At 42.2% G+C, this 22434-nt stretch overlaps 1 protein-coding gene across 1 annotated transcript in view; it reads right to left on the bottom strand.

Moving 5' to 3' along the window:
• The window catches only part of LOC134358003 (collagen alpha-6(VI) chain-like), a 154352-nt gene that overhangs the window by 112580 nt on the left and 19338 nt on the right, over positions 1-22434 (bottom strand). Inside the window, 5 exon segments of the mRNA XM_063069863.1 lie at positions 4659-5322; positions 6706-7310; positions 10491-10904; positions 10907-11008; positions 11011-11085. Of these exon segments, the coding sequence (XP_062925933.1) occupies positions 4659-5322; positions 6706-7310; positions 10491-10904; positions 10907-11008; positions 11011-11085 (1860 nt within the window).

Raw genomic sequence — 22434 nt, 5'->3', positions numbered from 1 at the left:
TCATGTTCCTCCAAGTACCCCAAAATCTCATCCTTAATAATAGATGTCTTTCCAATCACTGAAGTCAGGCTAACTGGCCTATAATTTCCTTTTTTCTGCCTTTTCCCTTCTTAAAAAGTGGAGTGACATGTGTAATTTCCAGTCCTCACAAAACATTCCAGAATCTGGTGATTCTTGAAAGTTCATTACAGTACTTATGCCTCCACAATCTTTTCAGCCGCACGTTCAAAACTCTGGGTGTAATCTGTCTGGGTCTACAAAAGACGTCCTGCTTTCCTACAGAATTCCCATCAGTGGAAAATAGATATCTGTGCTCATTATCCTCATGGAAATAACAATCAGACAGGGTACATTTTTATTCTTCATGTTCTGTTGAGACTCTAACTCGCTGTAATGTCTCTCGGTGAAATTCGCTCTTTGTGGGTGTGAGACTTTATTAATTTTGTCTTTCTCCTTTAGTCATATTTTTTTAAAAAGCTTTTTATTTAAATTGAGAATGCTGTCAGTCAAAAATAAGAACAGGCTGCATATGTGGGAAGAAAAACAATGTTAATATTTTTGGTCAAAGGCCCTGCCTCAGCTTTGTAAAGTTTAGAAGCTGTGTTCTGCTAACTTGTAACCTCTCTCTCATTTTATGATACTACAGCCCAAAGGCTTTGGCAGTTGACCTCTGTTAGAAAGTGCAGAAGCTACAATCCTGACAGGCTGACTAGCAGTTTGTGGCAATCATGAATTATCCTATACAAACATCCGCAAAGAACTAACTATCTTGACCTGGATAACTTGATAGGGAAGGAGAAAATACTAAAACAAGGATGGCTGATATACTGTATCATTCTTCTTTTCAAGTAAACGCTGGATATTGTCGAATAATGCAAGAAGGATTGACGAAGTGGAGCTATTTTTTTTATTTGAGGCACTGAACAGGCAGCCAGCAGCATGTGAGTTCAATGATGAAATAGCAAGAAACATTCTTCCTAAAAAGGGTGATAGACATCTAAAGTGCATTTTCTGCTCAAAGCTGTTGATACTGACAATGGGAGCACATTGACTGATAGCTTTATGTTAAGTAATGAGTTCAAATGCATAAAGGTTAATGTGGTGCATTTCAGGATATAACTGAATGGAAGACCAGGCTCAGCTGGTGTAATGGACTCTGTTTAATATTGAACATGCTACCCGAAGGAGCCTGGACTTCTCCTCGTGCATCGTGGAACCCTCCCAATGAGGCAAAGGTTGCTGCAATTCACAGATGTGCACAGGTGCTCTTTGCCAACCTATCAGGAGCTCAGCCTGTACATCTTAAAGAAGGCCTTTACAAAACTTTTTCAGAACAATCCATAAATGGCAACCTTTAACTTCCTAAATATATAATTATAGGAAAACGAAGAAGGCAAGAAGGTTTAGGCCCCAGGAAGAAGTACATACAGTTCAACAAGAGGCAAAATATTGAGGTAAATTTAAGGTGAATAAGCAGAAGCCATTTGATTATCCTTTCAAGAAGAAAGGGAAGCAACAGAACACCATTTTCATTTCCCATTAATACCAGGCTGTTAGAGTGAAGACATCCTTATAATCAGCTCTTTTAATGTTTAAGAATATTTGTGCCAGGACTGGATAAACACACCTGGGGAGACCTTAAGATTATAAGACCATTAGGAGCAGAATTGGGCCATTCAGCCCATCGAGTCTACTGCGCTATTCTATCATGGCTGATCCCAGATCCCCCTCAATGCCATGCACCTGCCTTCTCACCATATCCCTTGATGCCCTGACCGATCAGGAAACGATCAACTTCCGTCTTAAGTATACACACAGACTTGGCCTCCACTGCAGTCTGTGGCAGAGCATTCCACAGATTCACTAATCTTTGGATCAAAAATATTCCTCCCTACCTCTGTTCTAAACGGTCACTCTCAATTTTGAGGCTGTGCCCTCTAGTTCTGGATACCCCCACAATAGGAAACATCCTCTCTGCATTCACCTTATCTAGTCCTTTCAACATTCAGTAAGCTTCAATGAGATCCCCCTGCATTCTTCTAAATCCTAATGAGTACAGGCAGAAAGCTGCCAAATGCTCCTCATGTGCTAACCCCTTCATTCCTAGAATCATCTTCATGCACCTCCTCTGGACTCTCTCCAATGACAACACATCTTTTCTGAGATATGGGGCACAAAATTGTTGACAATACTCCAAGTGCGGCCTGACTATTGCCTTATAAAGGCTCAGCATTATCTCCTAGCTTTTATATTCTACTCCCCTTGAAATAAATGCCACATTACATTTGCCATCTTTACCACAGACTCAACCAGTATATAGGGTGGATATAGAGTGTAAAATGAGAAGCTGCTACATGATTGTTCTTGCAGAAACATGGCACCAGCACAATATCCCATGCACCATCAGTCTTCAAGCCATGACACTTAGGGACTTGGGCTCAGTAATGTAGTGGTTAGCACAATGTTTTACAGTACCCGGGCTGAAATCCCACCACTGACAGCGAGGAGTCTCTATGTTCTCCCCGTGGCAGTGTAGGTTTCCTCCAGGTGATCTGGTTTACTCCAACAGTGCAAAGATGTACAGGTTGGGGCTAGGGTTAAACAGGAGGTTGCTCGCCAACATCACTCAGAGGGCCAGAAGAGCCTGTTCCACTCCACATCTCAATAAATAAATAAAATTTTGCGACTGCATGTGTTTATGTTATCGTAAGTTTATACGTTATATGTGTGTGTGACTGTATGTACTTTGTTTTGTATCTGACCACGGAGGAACATTGTTTGGTTCAGCTACTGTACCTATAAAAGGTATTCACCAAACCCCCCCCCCCCCCGGAAGTTTTCATGTTTTGTTGTTTTACAACATTGAATCACATCGGTGCATGGAGGTTAGAAAAATGGAGGGCTATGGGTAACTCTGAGTAATTTCTAAAGTAAGGACATGTTCAGCACAGCTTTGAGGGCCAAAGGGCCTGTATTGTGTTGTAGCATTTCTATGTTTTATGTTTCACAGTGGATTTAATTTGGCTTTTTTGACACTGATCAACAGAAAAAAGACTCTTTCCAGTCAAAGTGAAACCAGATCTCTACAAAGTGATCTGAATTAATTACCAATTTAAAACACAAGATGATTGATTTTGTAAGTATTCATCCCCTTTATATCAGTATTTAATGATGCATCTTGGCCAGCAATTACAGACTGGAGTCTGTGTGGATAGGTATCTATCAGCTTTGCACATTTGGACACTGCAACTTTTCCCCATTCTTCTTTACGAAACTGCTCAAGCTCTGTCAGATTGCATGGGGATTGTGGGTAAACTGGACCTTCAAGTCTAACCACAAACTCTCAGTTGGATTGTGGTCTGGACTGTAAATGGGTCAATCTAGGATATTAACTTTGTTCTTTTTAAGCCATTCTTGTGTAGCTTTGGCTTTATGCCTGAGGTTATTATCTTGCTGGAAAACAAATCTTCTCCCAAGTCACAGTTCTCTTGCAGACTGCAAGTGGTTTTCCTCCAGGATTTCCCTGTATTTTTCTGCATTCATTTTACCCTCTACCTTCGCAAGCCTTCCAGGGTCTACTGCAGTGAAGCATCCCCACAGCATGATGCAGCCACCACCATGCTTCATGGTAGGGATGATGTGTTTTTGATGAAGTGTAGTGTTTGGCTTACGCCAAAGACATTGTTTAGTCTGGTGGCTAGAAAGCTCAATTTTAGTTTCATCATACCACAAAGTCTTCCCCAGCTGACATCAGAATCTCCCACATGTCATCTGGCAAACTCTAGCCAAGATTTCATGAGATTTTTTTTTTCAACAGTGGCTTTCTCTTTGCCACTGTCCCATAAAGCTGCGACTGGTGAAGTATCTGGGCAACTGTTGTTGTGCGTTCAGTCTCTCTAACATCAGCTAGTGAAGCTTGTACCTCCTCCAGAGTTGTCATAGGTCTCTTGATGGCCTCTCTCACAAGTCCCCTTCTTACACAGTCACTCAGTTTTTGACGATGGCCTGCTCTGAGCAGATTTACAGCTGTGCCATATTCTTTCCATTTCTTGATGATTGACTTAAACTGTACTTCAAGGGATATTCAGTGACTTGGAAATGTTCTTATATCCATCTCCTGACTTGTGCTTTCCAATATCCTTTTTGTGGAGGTGCTCGGAGTGTTCTTTTGTCTTCATGCTGTAGTTTTTGCCAGGATACTGAATCACCAGCAGATGGGCCTTCCAGATCAGGTGTATTTTTACTGCAGTCATTTGAAACATCTTGAATGCACACAGGTCTCCAAAAATGGATTTCCATTTAACTAATTAAGTGACTTCTAAAACCAATTGGTTGTACCAGTGATGATTTGGCGCGTCATATTAAAGGGGTGGGGTGAATGCTTATGCAATCAATTATTTTGTGCTTTATATTTGTAATTTATTTAGATAATCTTGTAGAGATCTGTTTTTACTTTGACATGAAATAATCTTTTTCTGTTAATCAGTGTCAAAAAAGCCAAATTAAATCCACTGTGATTCAATGTTGTAAAACAACAGAACATGAAAACGTTCAAAGGGAGTGAATACTTTTTATAGGCACTGTATATGCATATGTTTGTTGAATGACAATTAAATTTGAACTTGACCTAGATAAATGCCGAAAGAAACCAATTATACCTGCTGTTCTTTCATATATTTTGTATAGATATTCCTGTTGTATTATCAGCTTGATTGCATTGTATATTTTGCTTGGTAACTGAGCAAATACTCCAAAATCAGCACTCTGGAAAATAAATTCAGGATTGGCTATCTTCTCCAGCTCAGTCTGGTTAGCATCCTTCACACCAATGGCAATAGCCTTCACCCCTTGTTTTCTTATCTCCAGGGCTGCTGCGGTGACATCATCCAGTGAAGGTCCCGAAGTAAATATTACAGCAATCTGAGGAACTCCGTGAGCTCGTCGACTTCCAGCGGACACTCTGAAGAAACCCTTGTTCAGGACATCAATGGCATTGCCCATTGCTGGCCCACGTACTCCCTGAAATACAAACTTACTGGGATTCTTTATGTAACGTGTCACTTGAGCATTTGTTTGGAAGGCATTCAGTAAGAATTCTGTATAGAAAGAAGTAGTGTACTGAGCAAGACCAACTTGGAACTTGTCTGCCCCGATCTCAAGTTGAGAAACAACATTCAAAATGGCTTTTTGGATCCGCTGAAATGCTGCAGACCCCATCTTCAGGGAACTATCAACTAGAAAAACGACATCAGCATAATCCACAGCATAGGCTGTAAAGGAAATAAAATGATAGATTAGTTCAAAGAGCAAATCTAGAGAGCTCTGAAATCCCAACCCTCAAAATAGTTCCCCTGGTAATACGTCATAGTAAAAATGCGAACTTCATTGCTGTATGTAGAAAGGACCAGAGTAAGGAAAGGCCTTAAAAAGTAGAGTGGAGAATAGAGGTGGAAAAAAAACTGTTGGGATAATACACGTGATTAAATGGAGGGATAGTGGATGTGATCAAATGGAGGGTTAGAGAATGTGATCAAATGGAGGGATAGTGGATGTGATTGAAAGGAAGGATAGCGGATGCGATTGAATGGAGTGAATGTAGATGCGTTGGAATGGAGGGATAGTGGATGAGATCGAATGGAGGGATAGTGACATGATCAATTGAGGGATAGTGAATGTGATTGAAAGGAGGGATAGTGATATGTTTGAATGGAGGGATAGTGAATGTGTTTGAATGGAGGGATAGTGATATGATTGAAAGGAGGGAAAGTGGATGTGATCAAATGGAGGGATAGTGATATGATTGAATGGAGGGAAAGTGAATGTGATTGAATAGAGGGATAGTGATATGATCGAAAAGTGGGATGGTGGATGAGATTGAAAGGTGGGATGGTGAATGAGATTGAAAGGAGGGATGGTGGATGTGACCGAACGGAAGAATAGTGGAACTGATTGAACCAGTGGAAGTGAAGGTACGCAGGGAGAAGAGAATAAATTGAATAGTGGGGGTAATTGACTGCTGAAGAAGACTGGATAATAAAATTGTGCAGATGATAGGAAGGTAGAAGTGAATAGCTAAGGAAGACAGCATACCAGAATCCCAAAGAATATATTTGAATATTTCAACCATGTGGATAAACATGAAACTGTTCATTTGAGGAGTGTTGCATTACATGAGCAGTGTTTTGAGATGTTTAGCAATGTTAGAGATAGAGAAAAGAATTGCAAAAGGTGCTGGAATGAAAGAGAATTGAAGACTTTAGGATGGGCCTCATCAATTACAAAAAGTACCTTTGATGACCATGGGACTGTGAGGAAAGCATCAGTGAACACTCGACCGAAAAAAAATTCCGTCACTAGAAAATAGATTGGGATGGAGCCAAGGGTAGGATAGATTGGTCTAATAAAGAAGATGAGCCTTGAGGATATAGAAGGAAACAAGTACTAAAGGATATAGGTCAAACTATCAAAACTAAAGACATGAAAGTATAAAATGCACTGGCATTGATGAGTGTGGGTGAAGCTGGACTCAGTGTGCTCAGTTTAGAAAACATCACAATAAGAAGATAAGAAGAGGAAAGGAAAGCCTAACTGATCGGTGCTGGGAAATGGGATCATATAGATAGTTTCTTAATAGCCGGCCCAGATGTGCTCAGACAAAGGGGAAATGACTTTTTTTGTTTTGTATAACTTCATGACAATATTTTAATTGAACCAACCTTGGATATAGTTTACAACTACCCTGCACACCGACTCCAAAAATCTGTTTGAAAATTCTGACGCGGACAATTTGTCAAAACTTGCAATGTTGTAGGCATATTTATTAAATGGTCTACTGGATACAAGTCTAAGTCCGTTTTCTGATTGGACATTAACTCCAATGACAAAAATTGTGACATTTCTGCTTCTTAGCTGCTCAGCTGCCTTGGCTGCCTTGGTAATAGATCCTCCATCGGTGATCAGAATGGCAATTTGTTTCACACCTTCTTCGTGTCTACTCCCTGCTGACATAACGAAATGTTCTCTGTCCAGGAATTCCAGAACTTTTGTCATATTTGTCCCACCCCGCATTTGTTGCAAATTTTGTATATGGTCCAATACGTCCACTTTTGACAAATAGGTATTGAGAAGAAACTCAGTCTTTGGATCTGTGCTGTACTGAGCCAACCCAATCCTGACTTTGTTGCTTGCAATATCCAGTCCATGAACAAATTTACGCAGAAATATCTTCATTTTCTGAAAGTTCTGGTCACTTATGCTTGTCGAACCATCCGCCACAAGGACAATGTCAGCAACTGTGGCATCCCTGCAAGCTGAGCACATGAAAATAATATTCTTTGTTAAAGTAGCTTTTGCAGAATGAAAGTAGACAACATAACTACCAATGTCCCTTAATGCCTCACACTCCCCTATGTGACTCTAAATGCCTTAGAGTCATAAGGTGTTGTATGGTTAATATTTAAGCTATTAAAAGACATAGTCTTTGTATTTTAAAAAAACACATAAGTGATCCATTTTTACTATGCCCAATCTCACATATTAATCAGCCTTCATTTCCTATAATCAGTTTCTAAGCTGGCCCTTACAGCATTTTAAACATAGTGACACATTTATTATTAAAAGTTTTTGAGTGTCAATGCCAAATTCAGCAATTTCTGACAGCCATTTTTCCTGTTTGATCATCAAAGATTCTCTCTCTCCCTTTCCCCCCTCCCTCTCTCCCTCTCCCCACCTCTTTCTCGCTCTTTCTCTCTCCTTCTCTCTCTCTCCTTCGCTCCCCTCCCCCTCTCTCCCCCTCCCCCTCTCTGCTCCCCTCTCTCTCCACCCCCCATACTCCCCTCTCTCTTTCAGTCACTTAAAAATCAAAAGGCATAAGTACATAACTGTTCTCTAGTTTGATGTAATTGTGTTATGGTGGAAATAGGATTTAGTTACTCTCACATAAAGGGCATAAAATTGGTATCATGAGATCCAAATCTGTGACTTGTAGCGTTGTAATTAAAATACTCTTAACATTATCAAACATTATCAAACCTAACATTGGAATAAAAAATTACTGAGGCCTCAAATGTATTTTGTAAGTAAGCAGCACAATACCTATTTTTAGTTCTTCTTGTTTCAAAATTAAAACATCTTATCCTGCCTGACTCAAGAACTGCAAGTAATTATTTTGGAACAGGCTGCTCCATCATACACAGGGTAATTACTCATACCTTCATTCTCAAGATTTCTTCAAATGGTTAGACCATCTAGGAAAAAGCTGTTGGCAGCCATTTTTATTAACATTCATACTAAGAGCCAATTTTTGTGTTCGGTGTTGAATCCTTGTTGTGGTTTCATGTCCTGTTATTGAAGTTGGAGTGCGAATGCTTGAACATAGAGTGGTCAGACATTTAGATGGGAAACTGGTTCATGCTGATCACGATTCCCAGCTGAGTTGTCCCATGTGCCTAACCAAGATTCCCATCCAAGTTACCTACTCAGATGGTAAAATTTTCATAACCGCGCTGATCTCTTCATGTCAAGCCTTGCACTATGCTTATAGTCATAGTCATAGTCATAGTCATACTTTATTAATCCCCGGGGGAAATTAGTTTTCGTTACAGTTGCTCCATAAGTACTAAATAGTAATAGAACCATAAATAGTTAAATAGTAATATGTAAATTATGAAATAAGTCCAGGACCAGCCTATTGGCTCAGGGTGTCTGACCCTCCAAGGGAGGAGTTGTAAAGTTTGATGGCCACAGGCAGGAATGACTTCCTATGACGCTCTGTGCTGCATCTCGGTGGAATGAGTCTCTGGCTGAATGTACTCCTGTGCCCACCCAGTACATTATGTAGTGGATGGGAGACATTGACCAAGATGGCATGCAACTTAGACAGCATCCTCTTTTCAGACACCACCGTGAGAGAGTTCAGTTCCATCCCCATAAGAGTGGATTTGCCAAGATGGTAATAAGTCACTGATCGTTGCTGAACAATACTCACCTATTCCATCCACCTGCTTTGGAATGATCATTCTGAACAATACTCCTGAGATTGTTGGAGTAGAGTGCAGGCCTGTAGCAAATTCTTTAAATACCGCCACAGGAACCATGTTTGCCAATGTTTTTGCAAGCAGGATGGCTAACACTCAGAAATGATCTGCACCTTCCAAGAGGCATTATTATAGGGCTGATGCCAGAGTAAGTTATTAGAGAATAGCACAATAGAAATCCTTTATTTTCAGTTTCTGCCTTAATTCTGTTAGCCATTAAACAGAAAGGGCCCACATGCTGAGTTGGAATTCTTGTAACCTCAGAACCAATGGAATGCACTTTGTGACAGGGTCCTGAATTACCCCTATGAACTGTGCTTTTGGAAAGAGAGAGAGAGAGAGGTGACCAACACCAGACACCTTGTTAAAAAGAGAGAGAAAGAAAGGGAGAGAGAGAGAGAGGGGTGAAGACTGCTTTAAGATGGTGTTATGGTTTTCCGGCAGCATGTTTACACTTTTGCAAGGACACTAGCAGTTTCCCAGTTCATACAGAGAGAGAAGGGAGGGGCTGTTTGATGGACAGCTGGTATTCAGCACGGTGAGATAAATAGGTCAGATGATAGACACACAGACACATGGTTTTGCACACTGAATGAGCTTTGTTGTGCCCACAGAAAAGGTGGGTTTTGGAGGATTGATCAGGTGGATCGATCAGTGGCTCTCGCAATGTGGAAAAGGGAGCGACCAGTGGGGAGTTATTTGTGTCCAACCCTCACCTGGGTTGATAACTCCACCACAGAATAACGGTCCCCTTTGTTGTGGTCACAGTCAGTGACTTCTAAAGGATTTTGGAGGACAAGGGAAGATCGACGGCATCAGCTCACCTGAAGACTCATATCTCTCTCTCTCTCTCTCCATCACTACTCAACTCAATACCACGAACTGAACTGAACTTTACTCATCATCGTAAGACTACCTATTTACCCATACACATGAAGAAGCTTGGTTTTCATATATTTCCACACTTATATATATAAAATCATTGCTAACCTGTCTGATATATCTGCATTTATATTACTGTATTGCGTAGTTACTAATAAATACCATTCATTAATAGCAAATACCGGACTCCAAAGTGTTTTCCATTTCTACTGGTTCTTTAGCCCGTCACGGGGTATGTGACAACTAAAGAAATAGTCATAGAGTCAGAACTTCTTCAGTTTTCCAGGGGTTAGCCTTCACCTTTGGGCTATCGGCCTTGCATAGTTCTGTACAGATTTACCTGAATAGTAATAACTCTGAAAAAGTAAAACTACTTCTTTGTTCACAATATGGAAATTACTAGTCACGCCGATATTTATTATCTATCTGTAATTGCTCTTTAACTGAGGAAGATCTGACACTTTGACTCTATTGCTATGTTAAGCACATTGCATCTGTTTAAAAAATCCAAAAAAACCAAACTAAAAAAAGAGCTTACCATTCCCAACCTTAATGTCTTCCTAAATACTATACCTATGGATGCCAGTGGGATGTTGGATATTTCACAAGACGCCTCTTGCATCCTCATACACAAAAACCAGATGATAGCCTGTGAGATATCCCTCAGAGCATCAAAGTCAACTACATTGTACACATAGTTTACAGCTGGCTCCCTCTCATCGGCATCTTGAATACCAATGGCATACACAATGATTCCCTGATCCTTCAGAGCCTTTGCAGGCAAACTAATGCTATCTTCAGACTTCCCATCAGTGATAATGATAGCCACCTGCGGCACATCCATTGAAGCCCAACTTCCTGCCGACTCCACAAAATGCTTTTTCAGCATGAACCTCATGCCCAGCCCAGTTCTTGAGCTGCCTCCCTTCAATTGCAGTTGCTGTATCTTCCGTAGGATATCATTCTTATTATAAAAAGGATTCAGGAAAACTCTGTACGAGGGTTTCCACTGAACCGAATGAGGCCAATCCATACTTTGTCCTCTCCAACATCAAATCCATTCACCAAGGTAGAGAGAAAATCTTGGACTTTTCAAAGTTTTGAGATCCTATACTCCAGGATCCATCAACTAGGAAAACAATGTCAGCAATCAAGGACATTGTGCAAGCTATTAAGACAGAGAAAAAAACAAAAGTTAATAAGATAATGACAAATTCATCGATCTTCAACCTTTCCCCGATGTATCTGAGATTTCCACCTGTTTCAAAAGGGCAACTAACACACTGGTGTCCAAAAACCGGAATCAGAATCAAGTTTAATATCACTGGCATATATCATGAAATGTGTTGCTTTGCATTAGCAGTACATTGCAATACATAATATAAAAACTGTAAATTGCAATAACAAGTATTATATTTTCAAAAAAAGAAAATTAAGTAAGTAGTGCAAAAAGGGAGGAAAAAATACTGAGGTAATGTTCATGGGTTCATTGTCCATTCAGAAATCCGATGGCGAAGGGGAAGAAGCTGTTCCTGAAACGTTGATTTGGGTGACTGAAATGAAGAGCAGGGTGAGCTGCCTTAGCCACTGTCTCCCTGTAGTGAAGAGCTTTGCGAGGTTGGGTATGGCTAGAACTAACTCTTGCCTGAGCAGGGGCCTGGACCTGTTGCAATTCAACAGCTCCACAGCAGACACAGTCCCACTGGCTCTCTACTCTACTTTGGAGAACCCAGACAACTACAGAACATACGTCATACCTCTACTTATCAGTTAAATTTTGGCATTCAACATCACCATTCCCTCATTAGAAATCACCAAGACTCAATGCCTGGGGTTCTTTACTTCCCTCTGTAACTGGATCCTCACCTTCCTCATTGGGAGACCACAGACAGTGCTATCAGCAACACATCTCCTCCTTACTGACAAACAATGCAAGTACACCTCAAGGACACATGCTTCGTCCACTGCTCTACTCTCCGTAGACTCAGGACTGTGTGGCGAAGCACAGTTCAAAGCATTAGCGATAAATTCACCAATGTCATCACTATTGTTCATAAAATCTCAGATAGCAACAAGGAGGCATACAGGAGTGGGATAGATTAGCAGTTTGAATGTCGCAACAACAAGCTCGTCAGCAAGACTAAGGAATTGATTGTCATGGGGAAATCATGGGAGCATACACTAGTCGTCATTGAAGGGTCAACGGTGGAAATAGTGAGCTGCTTCAAGTTCCAGAGCGAGAACTTCTTAGAGGATCGATCTTGGACTCCACACGATAACTCAATCACAGGTAAACCTCTATTGCATTCGGAGTTTGAGGAGATCTAGTTTGTCTCCAAAAACTCTTATGTATTTGTATAGATGTATGTGGGGCTGCCATGGGTTTATTGCGTTCACTTTCCAGAAGTGGCTGCGTGACCTTGGCTTCAGTAGAAGAGAGATCAAGTCAACCAGCAGGGCTGTAGCTGAGACAGCAGAGACAGGATCATCATGGGTGTGGAATATGTCCAGAGGGGCAGATAATCGGACAGTGTATTCATCTTTTGAAAACCCTTCAATAGTTGCATAGACACCTGAAAAGTAGACTATCTGTTAGATGGAAGTAACCAACAACTCTGATAGACACAGATGCCAAGTTTTTAAGCTCACTAATGGGAGATGGTGCTTTAACACTGTCGGCCCACCACCTCGAGGGAGTTTTGATCATGAGTGGGCCGAAACTCCTGAAGACAGGTGGCAGATCAACTGATGATCCCACTGGTGATAGCACAGGACAGTTAACATCTTAGTCCACGTGTATTTTCAATTCTGGACAGTCTTCTGACTGGGTGCCTCACAGGCTGGTATTGAGACTCCAAAGCACAGCATTGCAAGAGGCTGCAAACAGTTGTAGGCTCACCCAATTCTATCATGGGCATGCCCTCCCCACCACCAAAGATGTAATTATTCTGAAACAGCTTGGACCATAAGACCATAAGAAACAGGAGGAGAATTAAACCATGTGACCCATTGAGTCTGCTCCGCCATTTGATCATGACTGATCCCTTTTACTCTCAATCCCATTCTCCCGTCTTCTCCCTGTAACCTTTCACACCATGATTTATCAACAATCTATCAACCTACACCTTAAATATACTCCATGACTTGGCTTCCACAACCACCTGTCGCAAAAAATTCCACAGATTCACCACTCTCTTATTAAAGAAATTCCTCTTCATTTCTATTCTAAATGTAAGTCCCACTAATCTGAGGTTGTGTCCTCTGGTCCTAGGCACCCCATTCTATGAAACATCCTCTCCACATCAACTTTATCTAAGCCTTTCAACATTCGATGAGGATCCCCCCGCCATTCTTCTAAATTTCCAACGATCACAGGCCTAGGGCCATCAAACACTTCTCATATGATAGGCCTTTCATTCCTAGAATCATTTTTGTGAACCCCCTTTGAACTTTCTCCAATGTCAGCGCATCCTTTCTTAGATAAGGGGCCCAAAACTGCTCACAATACTCCAAATACAAACAAGAGAAGATCTTCAGATGCCAGAAATCGAAGTAACACACAGAAAATTATGGAGGAACTTAGCATGCCAGGCAGCACCTATGGAAAAGAGTACAGTCGAGGTTTCAGGCCGAGACCCTTCGGCAGGACTGGAGAAAAAAAAGATGAGGAGTAGGATCCCGCCACCAAGCACATCTTTTCCTCTCTCCCACCATTACCCTCCCCCCCCACAACTTTCTGCTTTCCACAGGGATAGTTCCCTGCATATCTCCCTTGTCCATTCATCCCTCCCCACTGATCTCCCTCCTGGCACTTAACCTTGCAAGAGGAACAAGTGCTACACCTGCCCCTACACATCCTCCCTCACTACCATTCAGGGCCCCAAACAGTCCTTCCAGGTGAGGCACCACTTCACCTGTGAGTCTGTTGCGGTCATATACTGTGTGCAGTGCTCCTGGTGTGACCTCCTGTATATCAGTGAGATCCGTTGTAGATTGGGAATCCGTCTCGTTGAGCACCTATGCTCCATCCGCCAAAAAATGTGAGATCTCCCAGTGGCCATCCATTTTAATTCCACTTCCCACTCCCATTCCGATATGTCTATCCATGGCTTCTATTGTCGTGATGAGGCCACACTCAGGTTGGAGGAACAGCACCTTGTATTCTGTCTGGGTAGCCTCCAACCTGACAGCATGAAGCATCAATTTCTCGAACATCCAGCAATGGGCCCTCCCCACCTCCTTCATCATTCCCAGCCCCTTTTCCCTTTCTCGCCTTATCTCCTTGCCTTCCCATCACCTCCCTCTGGTGCTCTTCCCCCCTTTTCATTCTACAATGGCATTCTGTCCTCTCCTATCAGACTGCCCCTTCTCCAGCCCTGTATCTCTTCCACCAATCAACTTCCCAGCTCTTTACTTCACCCCTCCCTCCCACCAGTTTCACCATCACCTTGTGTTTCTCCTTCCCCTCCCTCCAACTTCTTATTCAGACTCCTCATCTTTTTTCTCCAGTCCTGCCGAAGGGTCTTGGCCCAAAACACCAATTGTACTCTTTTCCATAAATGCAGCCTGGCCTGCTGAGTTCCTCTAGCATTTTATGTGTGTGTGCATAGAAAGAACACAATTGCCTGTCACCTGACTTGGCACATATGAACAATGAATGATTAATGTTTGCAATTTGTAGTAATTTTATATTTTTGTACTGTACTGCTACCACAAAGTAATGAATTACACATAATTTAAGTCAGTGACAATAAATCTGACTCTGATTCTGGCATCTACCCATATCTGTAACAAAATGCATGAAAAATTCTGGTTATGTACCTGCATTTTCTTCAGAACATCTGGAGTATTTTCTGCTGCTCATACTTCTGTTCTGACATCTTAACTTTTTCAGAGTTACAAGGAAGGCCCAACTAAGTTATGGCAGTACTACATGCAAGGTTATTCCAAGTAAAAAAATGAGCTCTAGTTGTTTAAATACTGTATTTTAAAGAAAGACTATCCCCCAATACCCCAGCAAACAAATTCTAGATAAGCTAAGCATTTCATTTTGTTGCTAACAGTTTTATGTTGGCCAGAGTACTGATTTATTGCAGAATTCTTGTCCATTCTAACTAATGCCCTTGTTCCATTCACTGTGGGTGTGCACAGCTATACTGGGAGCCGTATGTGAGCACCCATTCTGCTGGCAGCTGCACTCTACTGTGTCAGAAACCTGACTAATGTAACCACTTATGCCCCCCACAGATAAGTGAAGAGTCGTCCCACAGCACAATGCAGAGAGGCTGCCTGAAGGGCTGTTATTGCGTGGTTCAGGGTGGACGGTGCTCTCGCTGAAATTCAGGGCTCAGGCAGCACCGTGGCCAGTGCAGTGAGTGTGGGTCCTCATGGACAGACCACCTGGACCCTACAATCTTGCTCACCGCCTCCTGATGAATGCGATGGAATCCGTTGTCTCCCCCATTCGTTGATTGCAACTCTCCCCAGCCTGGAGGTAGCTCTATTGCGATAAGCAAATTATGATCAAAATGTTTCTGGGCTGGGGAAAGCAGTGCAGTATAATTAAAAGAGGAAGAAACAGGAATTCCCATCACATTCTAAAGGAGGTGATGGGAGAGATTACAGCATCTATAGAAGAGAGAGGTTAGGGGTGGAAGGATGTTAATCTGAATGGAGGTCTGTGACCAGTGGTATCCCACAGTGATCCATACTGAGACCTTTGTTTGTGATATATGCCAGTGACGGGGAATGAAAAATTAGACAGGTGGATTGGCAAGTTTGCAAATGTTGGAGTTGTGGACAGTGTAAAAGACTATCAAAAAATATCGTAGGTTATAGATCAGTTACAAATATGGGCAGTAAAGTGGCAGATGGAGTTTAATCCAGGTGGAGTTCAATCCACATGGAACAGATGTTATCAGTCTTCAGCAATGGCCTGCATTCAGAGTCATGGTCAGGACCCCCAAAGCCCCACATCTTAGCACTGAGCAGCCACTTGGTCTTCCAGCCAGCCTCACACCAACTCTCGCAGGCAGCCCTTCCACACCGAACTGTAAATTCATTGCTGAGTTTGCCCGATTTTCCAAGATCCAGGTTTCTGGCTCAACAACACACATCATTGATAAGGGCTGGGCTTCACATCTGGTTGGCTGCCCAGAGATAAGCAGCAACAGGCAGGGCCAGCTTCAGCTTTCTGGCAAGACAACATTCAGGAGTGGGGAGGGCAGGGTGTAAGATTTTGTGAATATAACATGCCAGAGTCATTTAATGTGCTTAACAAAAGCTACAACTCTTATCTCACATTACGACCACTGACATTATTACGTCAGACTCAGTTTTTTAAAATGAACACACCAACTCAATGGCAATGTTTGTGAATTATGTAGAACAGTTTCTATTGTGAAAAATGTGGCAAATGTCACCCATTACATTACGCTACACAGTACCCCTCCAGATTTCACCAAAACTGGCACTGTGAGTCTGTCTGGAGCTCATATGAGCCCCACAATTTAGGTTCTGGGTGACTTGTTTGGAGTAACAGTAGGTGCCTCTGGCTCATCTATGGGTATGCTGACATGTCGTGATGCAGGAAGTATGGTAGTGGAACCACCTAGGTCTTGGCAGGCTGGTTCAGGACGATCTACAGAAATGCTGTAGATTCAGGCTTACTCTTCCTATCTACAAGAAGAGTCTTTTTGTGCTCTTCTAAAATGCGGAACGGGGCATTGTAAGGGAGTTCAGAATCAGAATCAAATTTAATATCACAGGCATATGTCATGAAATTTGTTACTATGTGGCAGCAGTATATTGTAATACATAAATATATATATTTAAAAAGTTAAATTAACTAAATAGTGCAAAAAGAGACAAAGTAGTGAGGTAGTGTTGAGGGGTTGAATGTCCATTCAGAAATCTAATGGCAGAGAAGAAGCTTTTCTTGAATCATTGAGTGTGTCTTCAGGCTCCTGTGTCTCCTACTTGATGGTAGCAGTGAGGAGGGCCCATCCTGGGTGATAGAGGTCCTTAATTACGGATGTCGCCATTTTGAGGCATTGCCTTTTGAAGGTATCCTGGATGTAAGTATTAATATTGTCCAGGCGATCTAAGACTGCATGAAGTGCCAATGAAACCGCCTCCACTCTTGACCTAGTGTGGTGACAGGTAAACTGCAGTGGGTCAGGACCTTGCTGAGGCAGTTGATACTAGTCATAATCAACCTCCTAAAGCACTTCATCATCGTTTGTGTCAGTGTTACTGGACAATAGTCATTAAGGCAGCTCACTTTGTTCTTCTTGGGCACTGATAAGATTGTTGCCCTTCTGAAGCAGATGGGAACATCTGACCGCAGCAATGAGAGATTGAAAATGTCTTTGAACCAGTTGGTTGGCACAGGTTTTCAGAGCCCTACCAAGTACACCACTGGGGCCAGTTGCCTTGTGAGGGTTCACTGTCTTGAAGGCCATTCTGACATCGGCCTCTGAGACAGAGATCACAGGATCACTGGATTGGCTGAATCTTCATAGCTGTAGTTTCATTCTCTCTTTCAAAGTGATCATAAAAGGCATTGAGTTCATCTGGGAGTGAGGTATCGCTGCCATTCATGATGTTACGTTTCGCTTTGTAGGAAGTAATGGCCTGCCAGAGTTAACATGCATCGGATTTTCCTCTAACCTCAAATGGAATTGTTCTTTTGCTCTTGAGATAGCCCTCTGTAAGTCATGCCTGGCCTTCTGGCATAGTTCTGGATTACCAGACTTGAATGCCAGAGATCTAGTCCTCAGCAGACTATGAAGCACCTGGTTCATCCATGGATTTCCTTTGAGTACGTACAGTATGTTCTTGTAGCCACACACTCATCCACACAGGTTTTTAATGAAGTCAATGACAACAATAGCATATTCAGTCAGACTCAAAGATGAACTCATGAATAATTTTCAATCTGTAAGTGCTCCTCTGCCTCCCTAGTCCATACATTCTTGGTCCTCACTACTGGTGCTGAGGTCTTCAGATTCTGCCTAAGCTCAGGGAGTAGGAGTACAGCCAGACTTTCCAAAGTGTGAGCATGGGATGGCATGGTAAGTATTCTGGTTCATAATATAACAGTGCTCCAGTGTGTTTTCTCCTCTTGTTCCACAAGTGACATGTTGGTGATAACTATTGAAGTACTTTTTCAAGCTGGATGAAGGGGGAGTCGATGTGCATCATGGCAGAAAAAAAAACAAATGAGGTAGAACGTAGGTTAACTGGAATCCAAGAGTGCAGTATGCCATGATAAGAGGTAGAAATTAAGGTTAAAAGAATTAAGTTTACTGAGGAGGGCAGAATGCTGCTAAGACAACCACTAGGTGGCTGTAGTATTAGGAATAAAATCACCCAGAACTTGTAGTGGCAACCCATACACAAACTCATCTGCGGAGGACTGCAGGTCTTTTCAAGTCATTCTGAGCTGCAGCAGGATCCACAGGAGACGATTGTGCCAACACTTGTCCATCGGGGAGGCCCCTAGGACAACCTTTAAGAAACGGTGAAACCACTCACACAGGCCATTGGACTGCTGAATGGTGTGACGCAATTTAATACAGAGGTTCTGGGCCATTGTGACCCAGAGGTCTGACGTGAATTGAGGACCGTGATCAGAAGAAATATCAGATGGGGTGCTGAACCGATTGACCCAGATGTTGATGACCACTCAAGTCACATCTGCAGCCCTTGTTGACGCTAGAGGGACAACCTCTGGCCACCTTGTGGTATGGTCCAACAGGGTAAGAAGATGCGTGAAACCGCGGGACAGGGGAAGCGCACCAACCAGGTCCACACTGACATGGTCAAATTGTCACTCAGGGACCTCGAAAAGTGCCCAAACATGACAGTTGATTTTCACCCACTGACACAAAATGCAGGCTGCACTCCAGTCTTGCGCATCTTTCCTAAAGTCGTATCACACAAACTTTAAAGCAACCAGTTTCTGCAAAGCCTTCCTACCCAGAAGTGAAGTCCATGAATGGAGTTAAGAAAAAGGTCCCCTTAATTTGCAGGCACTATGGGGTGTGGGCAACAGGTCAGGATATTGCACAGGAGAGAAACTCATGCATCCCTAAAATTGGCATCTGCCAACCTTGGGCCTGTGACTGTTGCTCTGTAAACCTGGACCTTAGATTAGTGGCTTGGTCAGCTGCCTTGCTAGCATAGTCAACCCCAATGTCAGTGGCATCAATGGCAGGTCATAAGAGGTAATTTTCCCTTCAGTGTGCTGTATGTCCAACGTGAATTCTGAAATGTAAGCCAGGTGATTGCAGACCAAGGGTCTGACACTTTGGCCATTGTGTTTACGAGGGGTTTGTGGTCAACGAATGCCAACCTTCCAGTCGAAAACAAAAATGGCAGACGGCTAGATAGAGACTGGGAAGCTCACAGCCAAACATGCTGTACTTCCTCTCGGGTGGGGTGGAGCAGCTGGCTGAAAAAGGCCAGCGACTGCCTCACACCTCCAACAGGCTGTCCATACACAGCACCGAAAGCATAATCTGAGGCAACAGTACTGATGGCTATAGGTGCATTGTGGAGTGGGTGTGCCAATAGGGTTCCATTTGAAAGAGCTCACTTGGTGTCAACAAATGCTTTGGTCATGTCTGCTGACCACTCAAGCATGGGATTAGGGGCATGCATTTCAGGCCCTATACAAAGGGAGCATAAATTCAGCAGTTTGCAGAATGAAACAGTAATAGAAATTCGCCATACCACAAAACACTTGCAGTTCTTTGCTAGTGCTGGGCAGTTGAAAGTCTATTATAATGGCAACCTTTGATGGAAGGAGTGCCGCGTCTTCTGCGGAGATGCAGTAGATGAGAAAATCAAAAGCAGACAACCCGAACTGGCATTTAGCAGGGTTAATAATCAGCCCAAGTTGGCATAGCTGCTTGAAAAGTGTGCAGAGATGTGATAAGTGCTCAGTTTTGGATGCGCTGGTGTCAATTTGGAAAAAAGGAAAATCTTTTAGCACAGAGTTGCTGGAAAGTCTGTGCTGCATTTTTCAACCAAAACGGCATGTGCAGAAACTCAAATATGCCAAAAGGGGTTAGAACAGCAGTTTTGGGAATGTCCTCAGCGCACACAGGCACCTGATGGTAGACCCTGACTAAGTCTAAGTGAGTCTGTTGACAGGGCTTATCAAGACAGGAAAAGGAAGAGGAATGATGCGCCTCTGCCTGGCTGAGCGTACACTATCGAGTATTTTAGCAAGCTCTCTATAGTCCTTCATGGGTACATTAGTGTGGGCTGTGCAAACTTGATCAGTCATTTGTTGCATAAAGAGTTCTTTAAAACTAAAACAAGGATGGTGATTGCTCAGGAGAGAAAGCACGTGGTCCATTAGCTCTGGAGGCCTAGCATCACGCAGGCTAGGCAAGGAGAGCAACTGTTTGGCACAATCAGAGTCAAACAGTCCAAAAGTCTGTATTAGTTGAGTATTCAACGTGACATATTTCTCACATGCAGGTGGACTTTCTTGTATACTTACCACTCTGACTGCTGTAGAACTACTTAGCAATGCTGCAATGTAGTAAAAATTTGTATAATCTGCAGTGAATTCTCACAGCACAAACTGGACTTCTACTTCTCCAAACCACATGGTAGCATGCTGCTCCCAAACCCCCAGCAGCTTTAAACAGCTGTGATGGTCAGCATGCCACTGAGTAACACTGGAATTGTCTGAGAGCGTCGCGGTCACTAATGTCGGATCTTGTGAATAAAGTATGCAGCTGGTTTTATGTGCTTAACAAAAGCCGCAGCCCTTTACTTCCATTATGAACAAAAGACGTCGCCTTACACTGACGTCACTACGTCTAACGCCGTCTCTTGAAGTGAACACAACCCGATGACATTGTCTGTGAATTATGTGAACAGTTTCTGTTATGAACAATGCATGTCATCTGTCATCCATTACATTGCCCTACAAGGGCTTTATTCTATGTTCCCTGGTTAAAAGCAGAGCCAGTCATTTATCTTACTATATACTGATTCCTTTTGCTCTCAAAGCTAAAATCTACACTTACCCTTACAATTGTAAAACTGTACTTGATAAATTGTAAACAAAATGCAACATGCACAACTTGAAAATGCTACCCAAAAACCTGGCTTTTGACTTTATTATTCAAAATATTTGAACATACTGCAAAACATGCAATGAAATTATACCCAATGATTGGCTAGAATCCTAAATAGATTCAATATTACAACATAAAAGCAAGGTACCAGTCTGTTGAGAGCTAGCAGATGGTAAACTCATTGCGAAGAGGAGGCTGATAAGTACAGCTCTGAAATGAACCATTTTGATGGATCTTCTGTTCATCTCCCTGGAGAACAAGAAAAACATAGTTACCGCCTTTTGTTCAATGATAACACATTGCAACATACTGCTCTCTGTATTGTAAATTGACCTATTGATCACCAGGTTCTGTGTACCCACCAAAACTGGTTCACTCTCTACTTGAATCAAGTAAATGGCAACTCCACACAACCTGAAGATGGTGAATATCTCCATAGTACAGTTTTGCCCATCTATTCCTAAAATAGAATCTTACCTTATAAATGTTTCTTTAAATTTATTAAGATTATTAGCTTAATTTCTATTATATACTACAAAGATGGCAGATAAACTTCAGAACACACAAACTACATAAGAAACGCACGCTGCAAGTAAAGGTCACTTGTCATCATTATATATTGGTTACTCTGAGTGCATTTTTCCATCAGGTGTCCTCTCAGAATCAGTGAATGTCTTATTTTAATGTTCATATTGTATTCAAAGAAAGCCTTGAAAAATAATTAATATTTTAGGGCTTGCATCCTCAATTTACTTTCATCAAATTTCGCTGACATTGGAGTGGGTTCAGAGAAGATTCATGACAATGATTCCAGGAATGAAAGGGTTACTGTAAAAGGAACGTCTGGCAGCTCTTGGGCTGTATTCCCTGGAGTTCAGGAGAATGAGGGGGGATCTCATAGAAACATTCTGAATGTTAAAAGGCCTGAACAGATTAGATATGGCAAAGTTATTTCTCATGGTAGGGGGTTCTAGGACAAGAGGGCACGATTTCAGGACTGAAGGACGTCCTTTTAGAACTGAGATGCGGAGAAATTACTTTAGTCAGAGGGTGGTAAATCTGTGGAATTTGTTGCCATGACCTGCTGTGGAGGTCAAGTCATTGGGTGCATTTGAGGCAGAGATAGGTACTTTCTTGGTTAGCCAGGGCATCAAAGAGTATGGAGAGAAGGCAGGGGAGTGGGGGTGACTGGAAGAATAGGATCAACCCATGATTGAATGGTGGAACAGACTCGATGGGCCAAATGGCCTACTTCAGCTCCTATATCTTATGGTCTTATCAGTATTTCAAAATAATGTCTTAGTAATGTCTTTATTTAAATGATGGAATTTCAAAGTTCAAAGTAAAATTTATTATTAGAGTACATATATGTTACCACATACAACCTTGAGATTTTTTTTCTGGGACCATACTTA

The sequence above is a fragment of the Mobula hypostoma genome, chromosome 17, assembly GCF_963921235.1.
Source record: "Mobula hypostoma chromosome 17, sMobHyp1.1, whole genome shotgun sequence".
Classification (NCBI taxonomy): domain Eukaryota; kingdom Metazoa; phylum Chordata; class Chondrichthyes; order Myliobatiformes; family Myliobatidae; genus Mobula; species Mobula hypostoma.
Note: the sequence above shows the minus strand (reverse complement) of the source record. Positions and strands in the feature narration are given on the sequence as shown.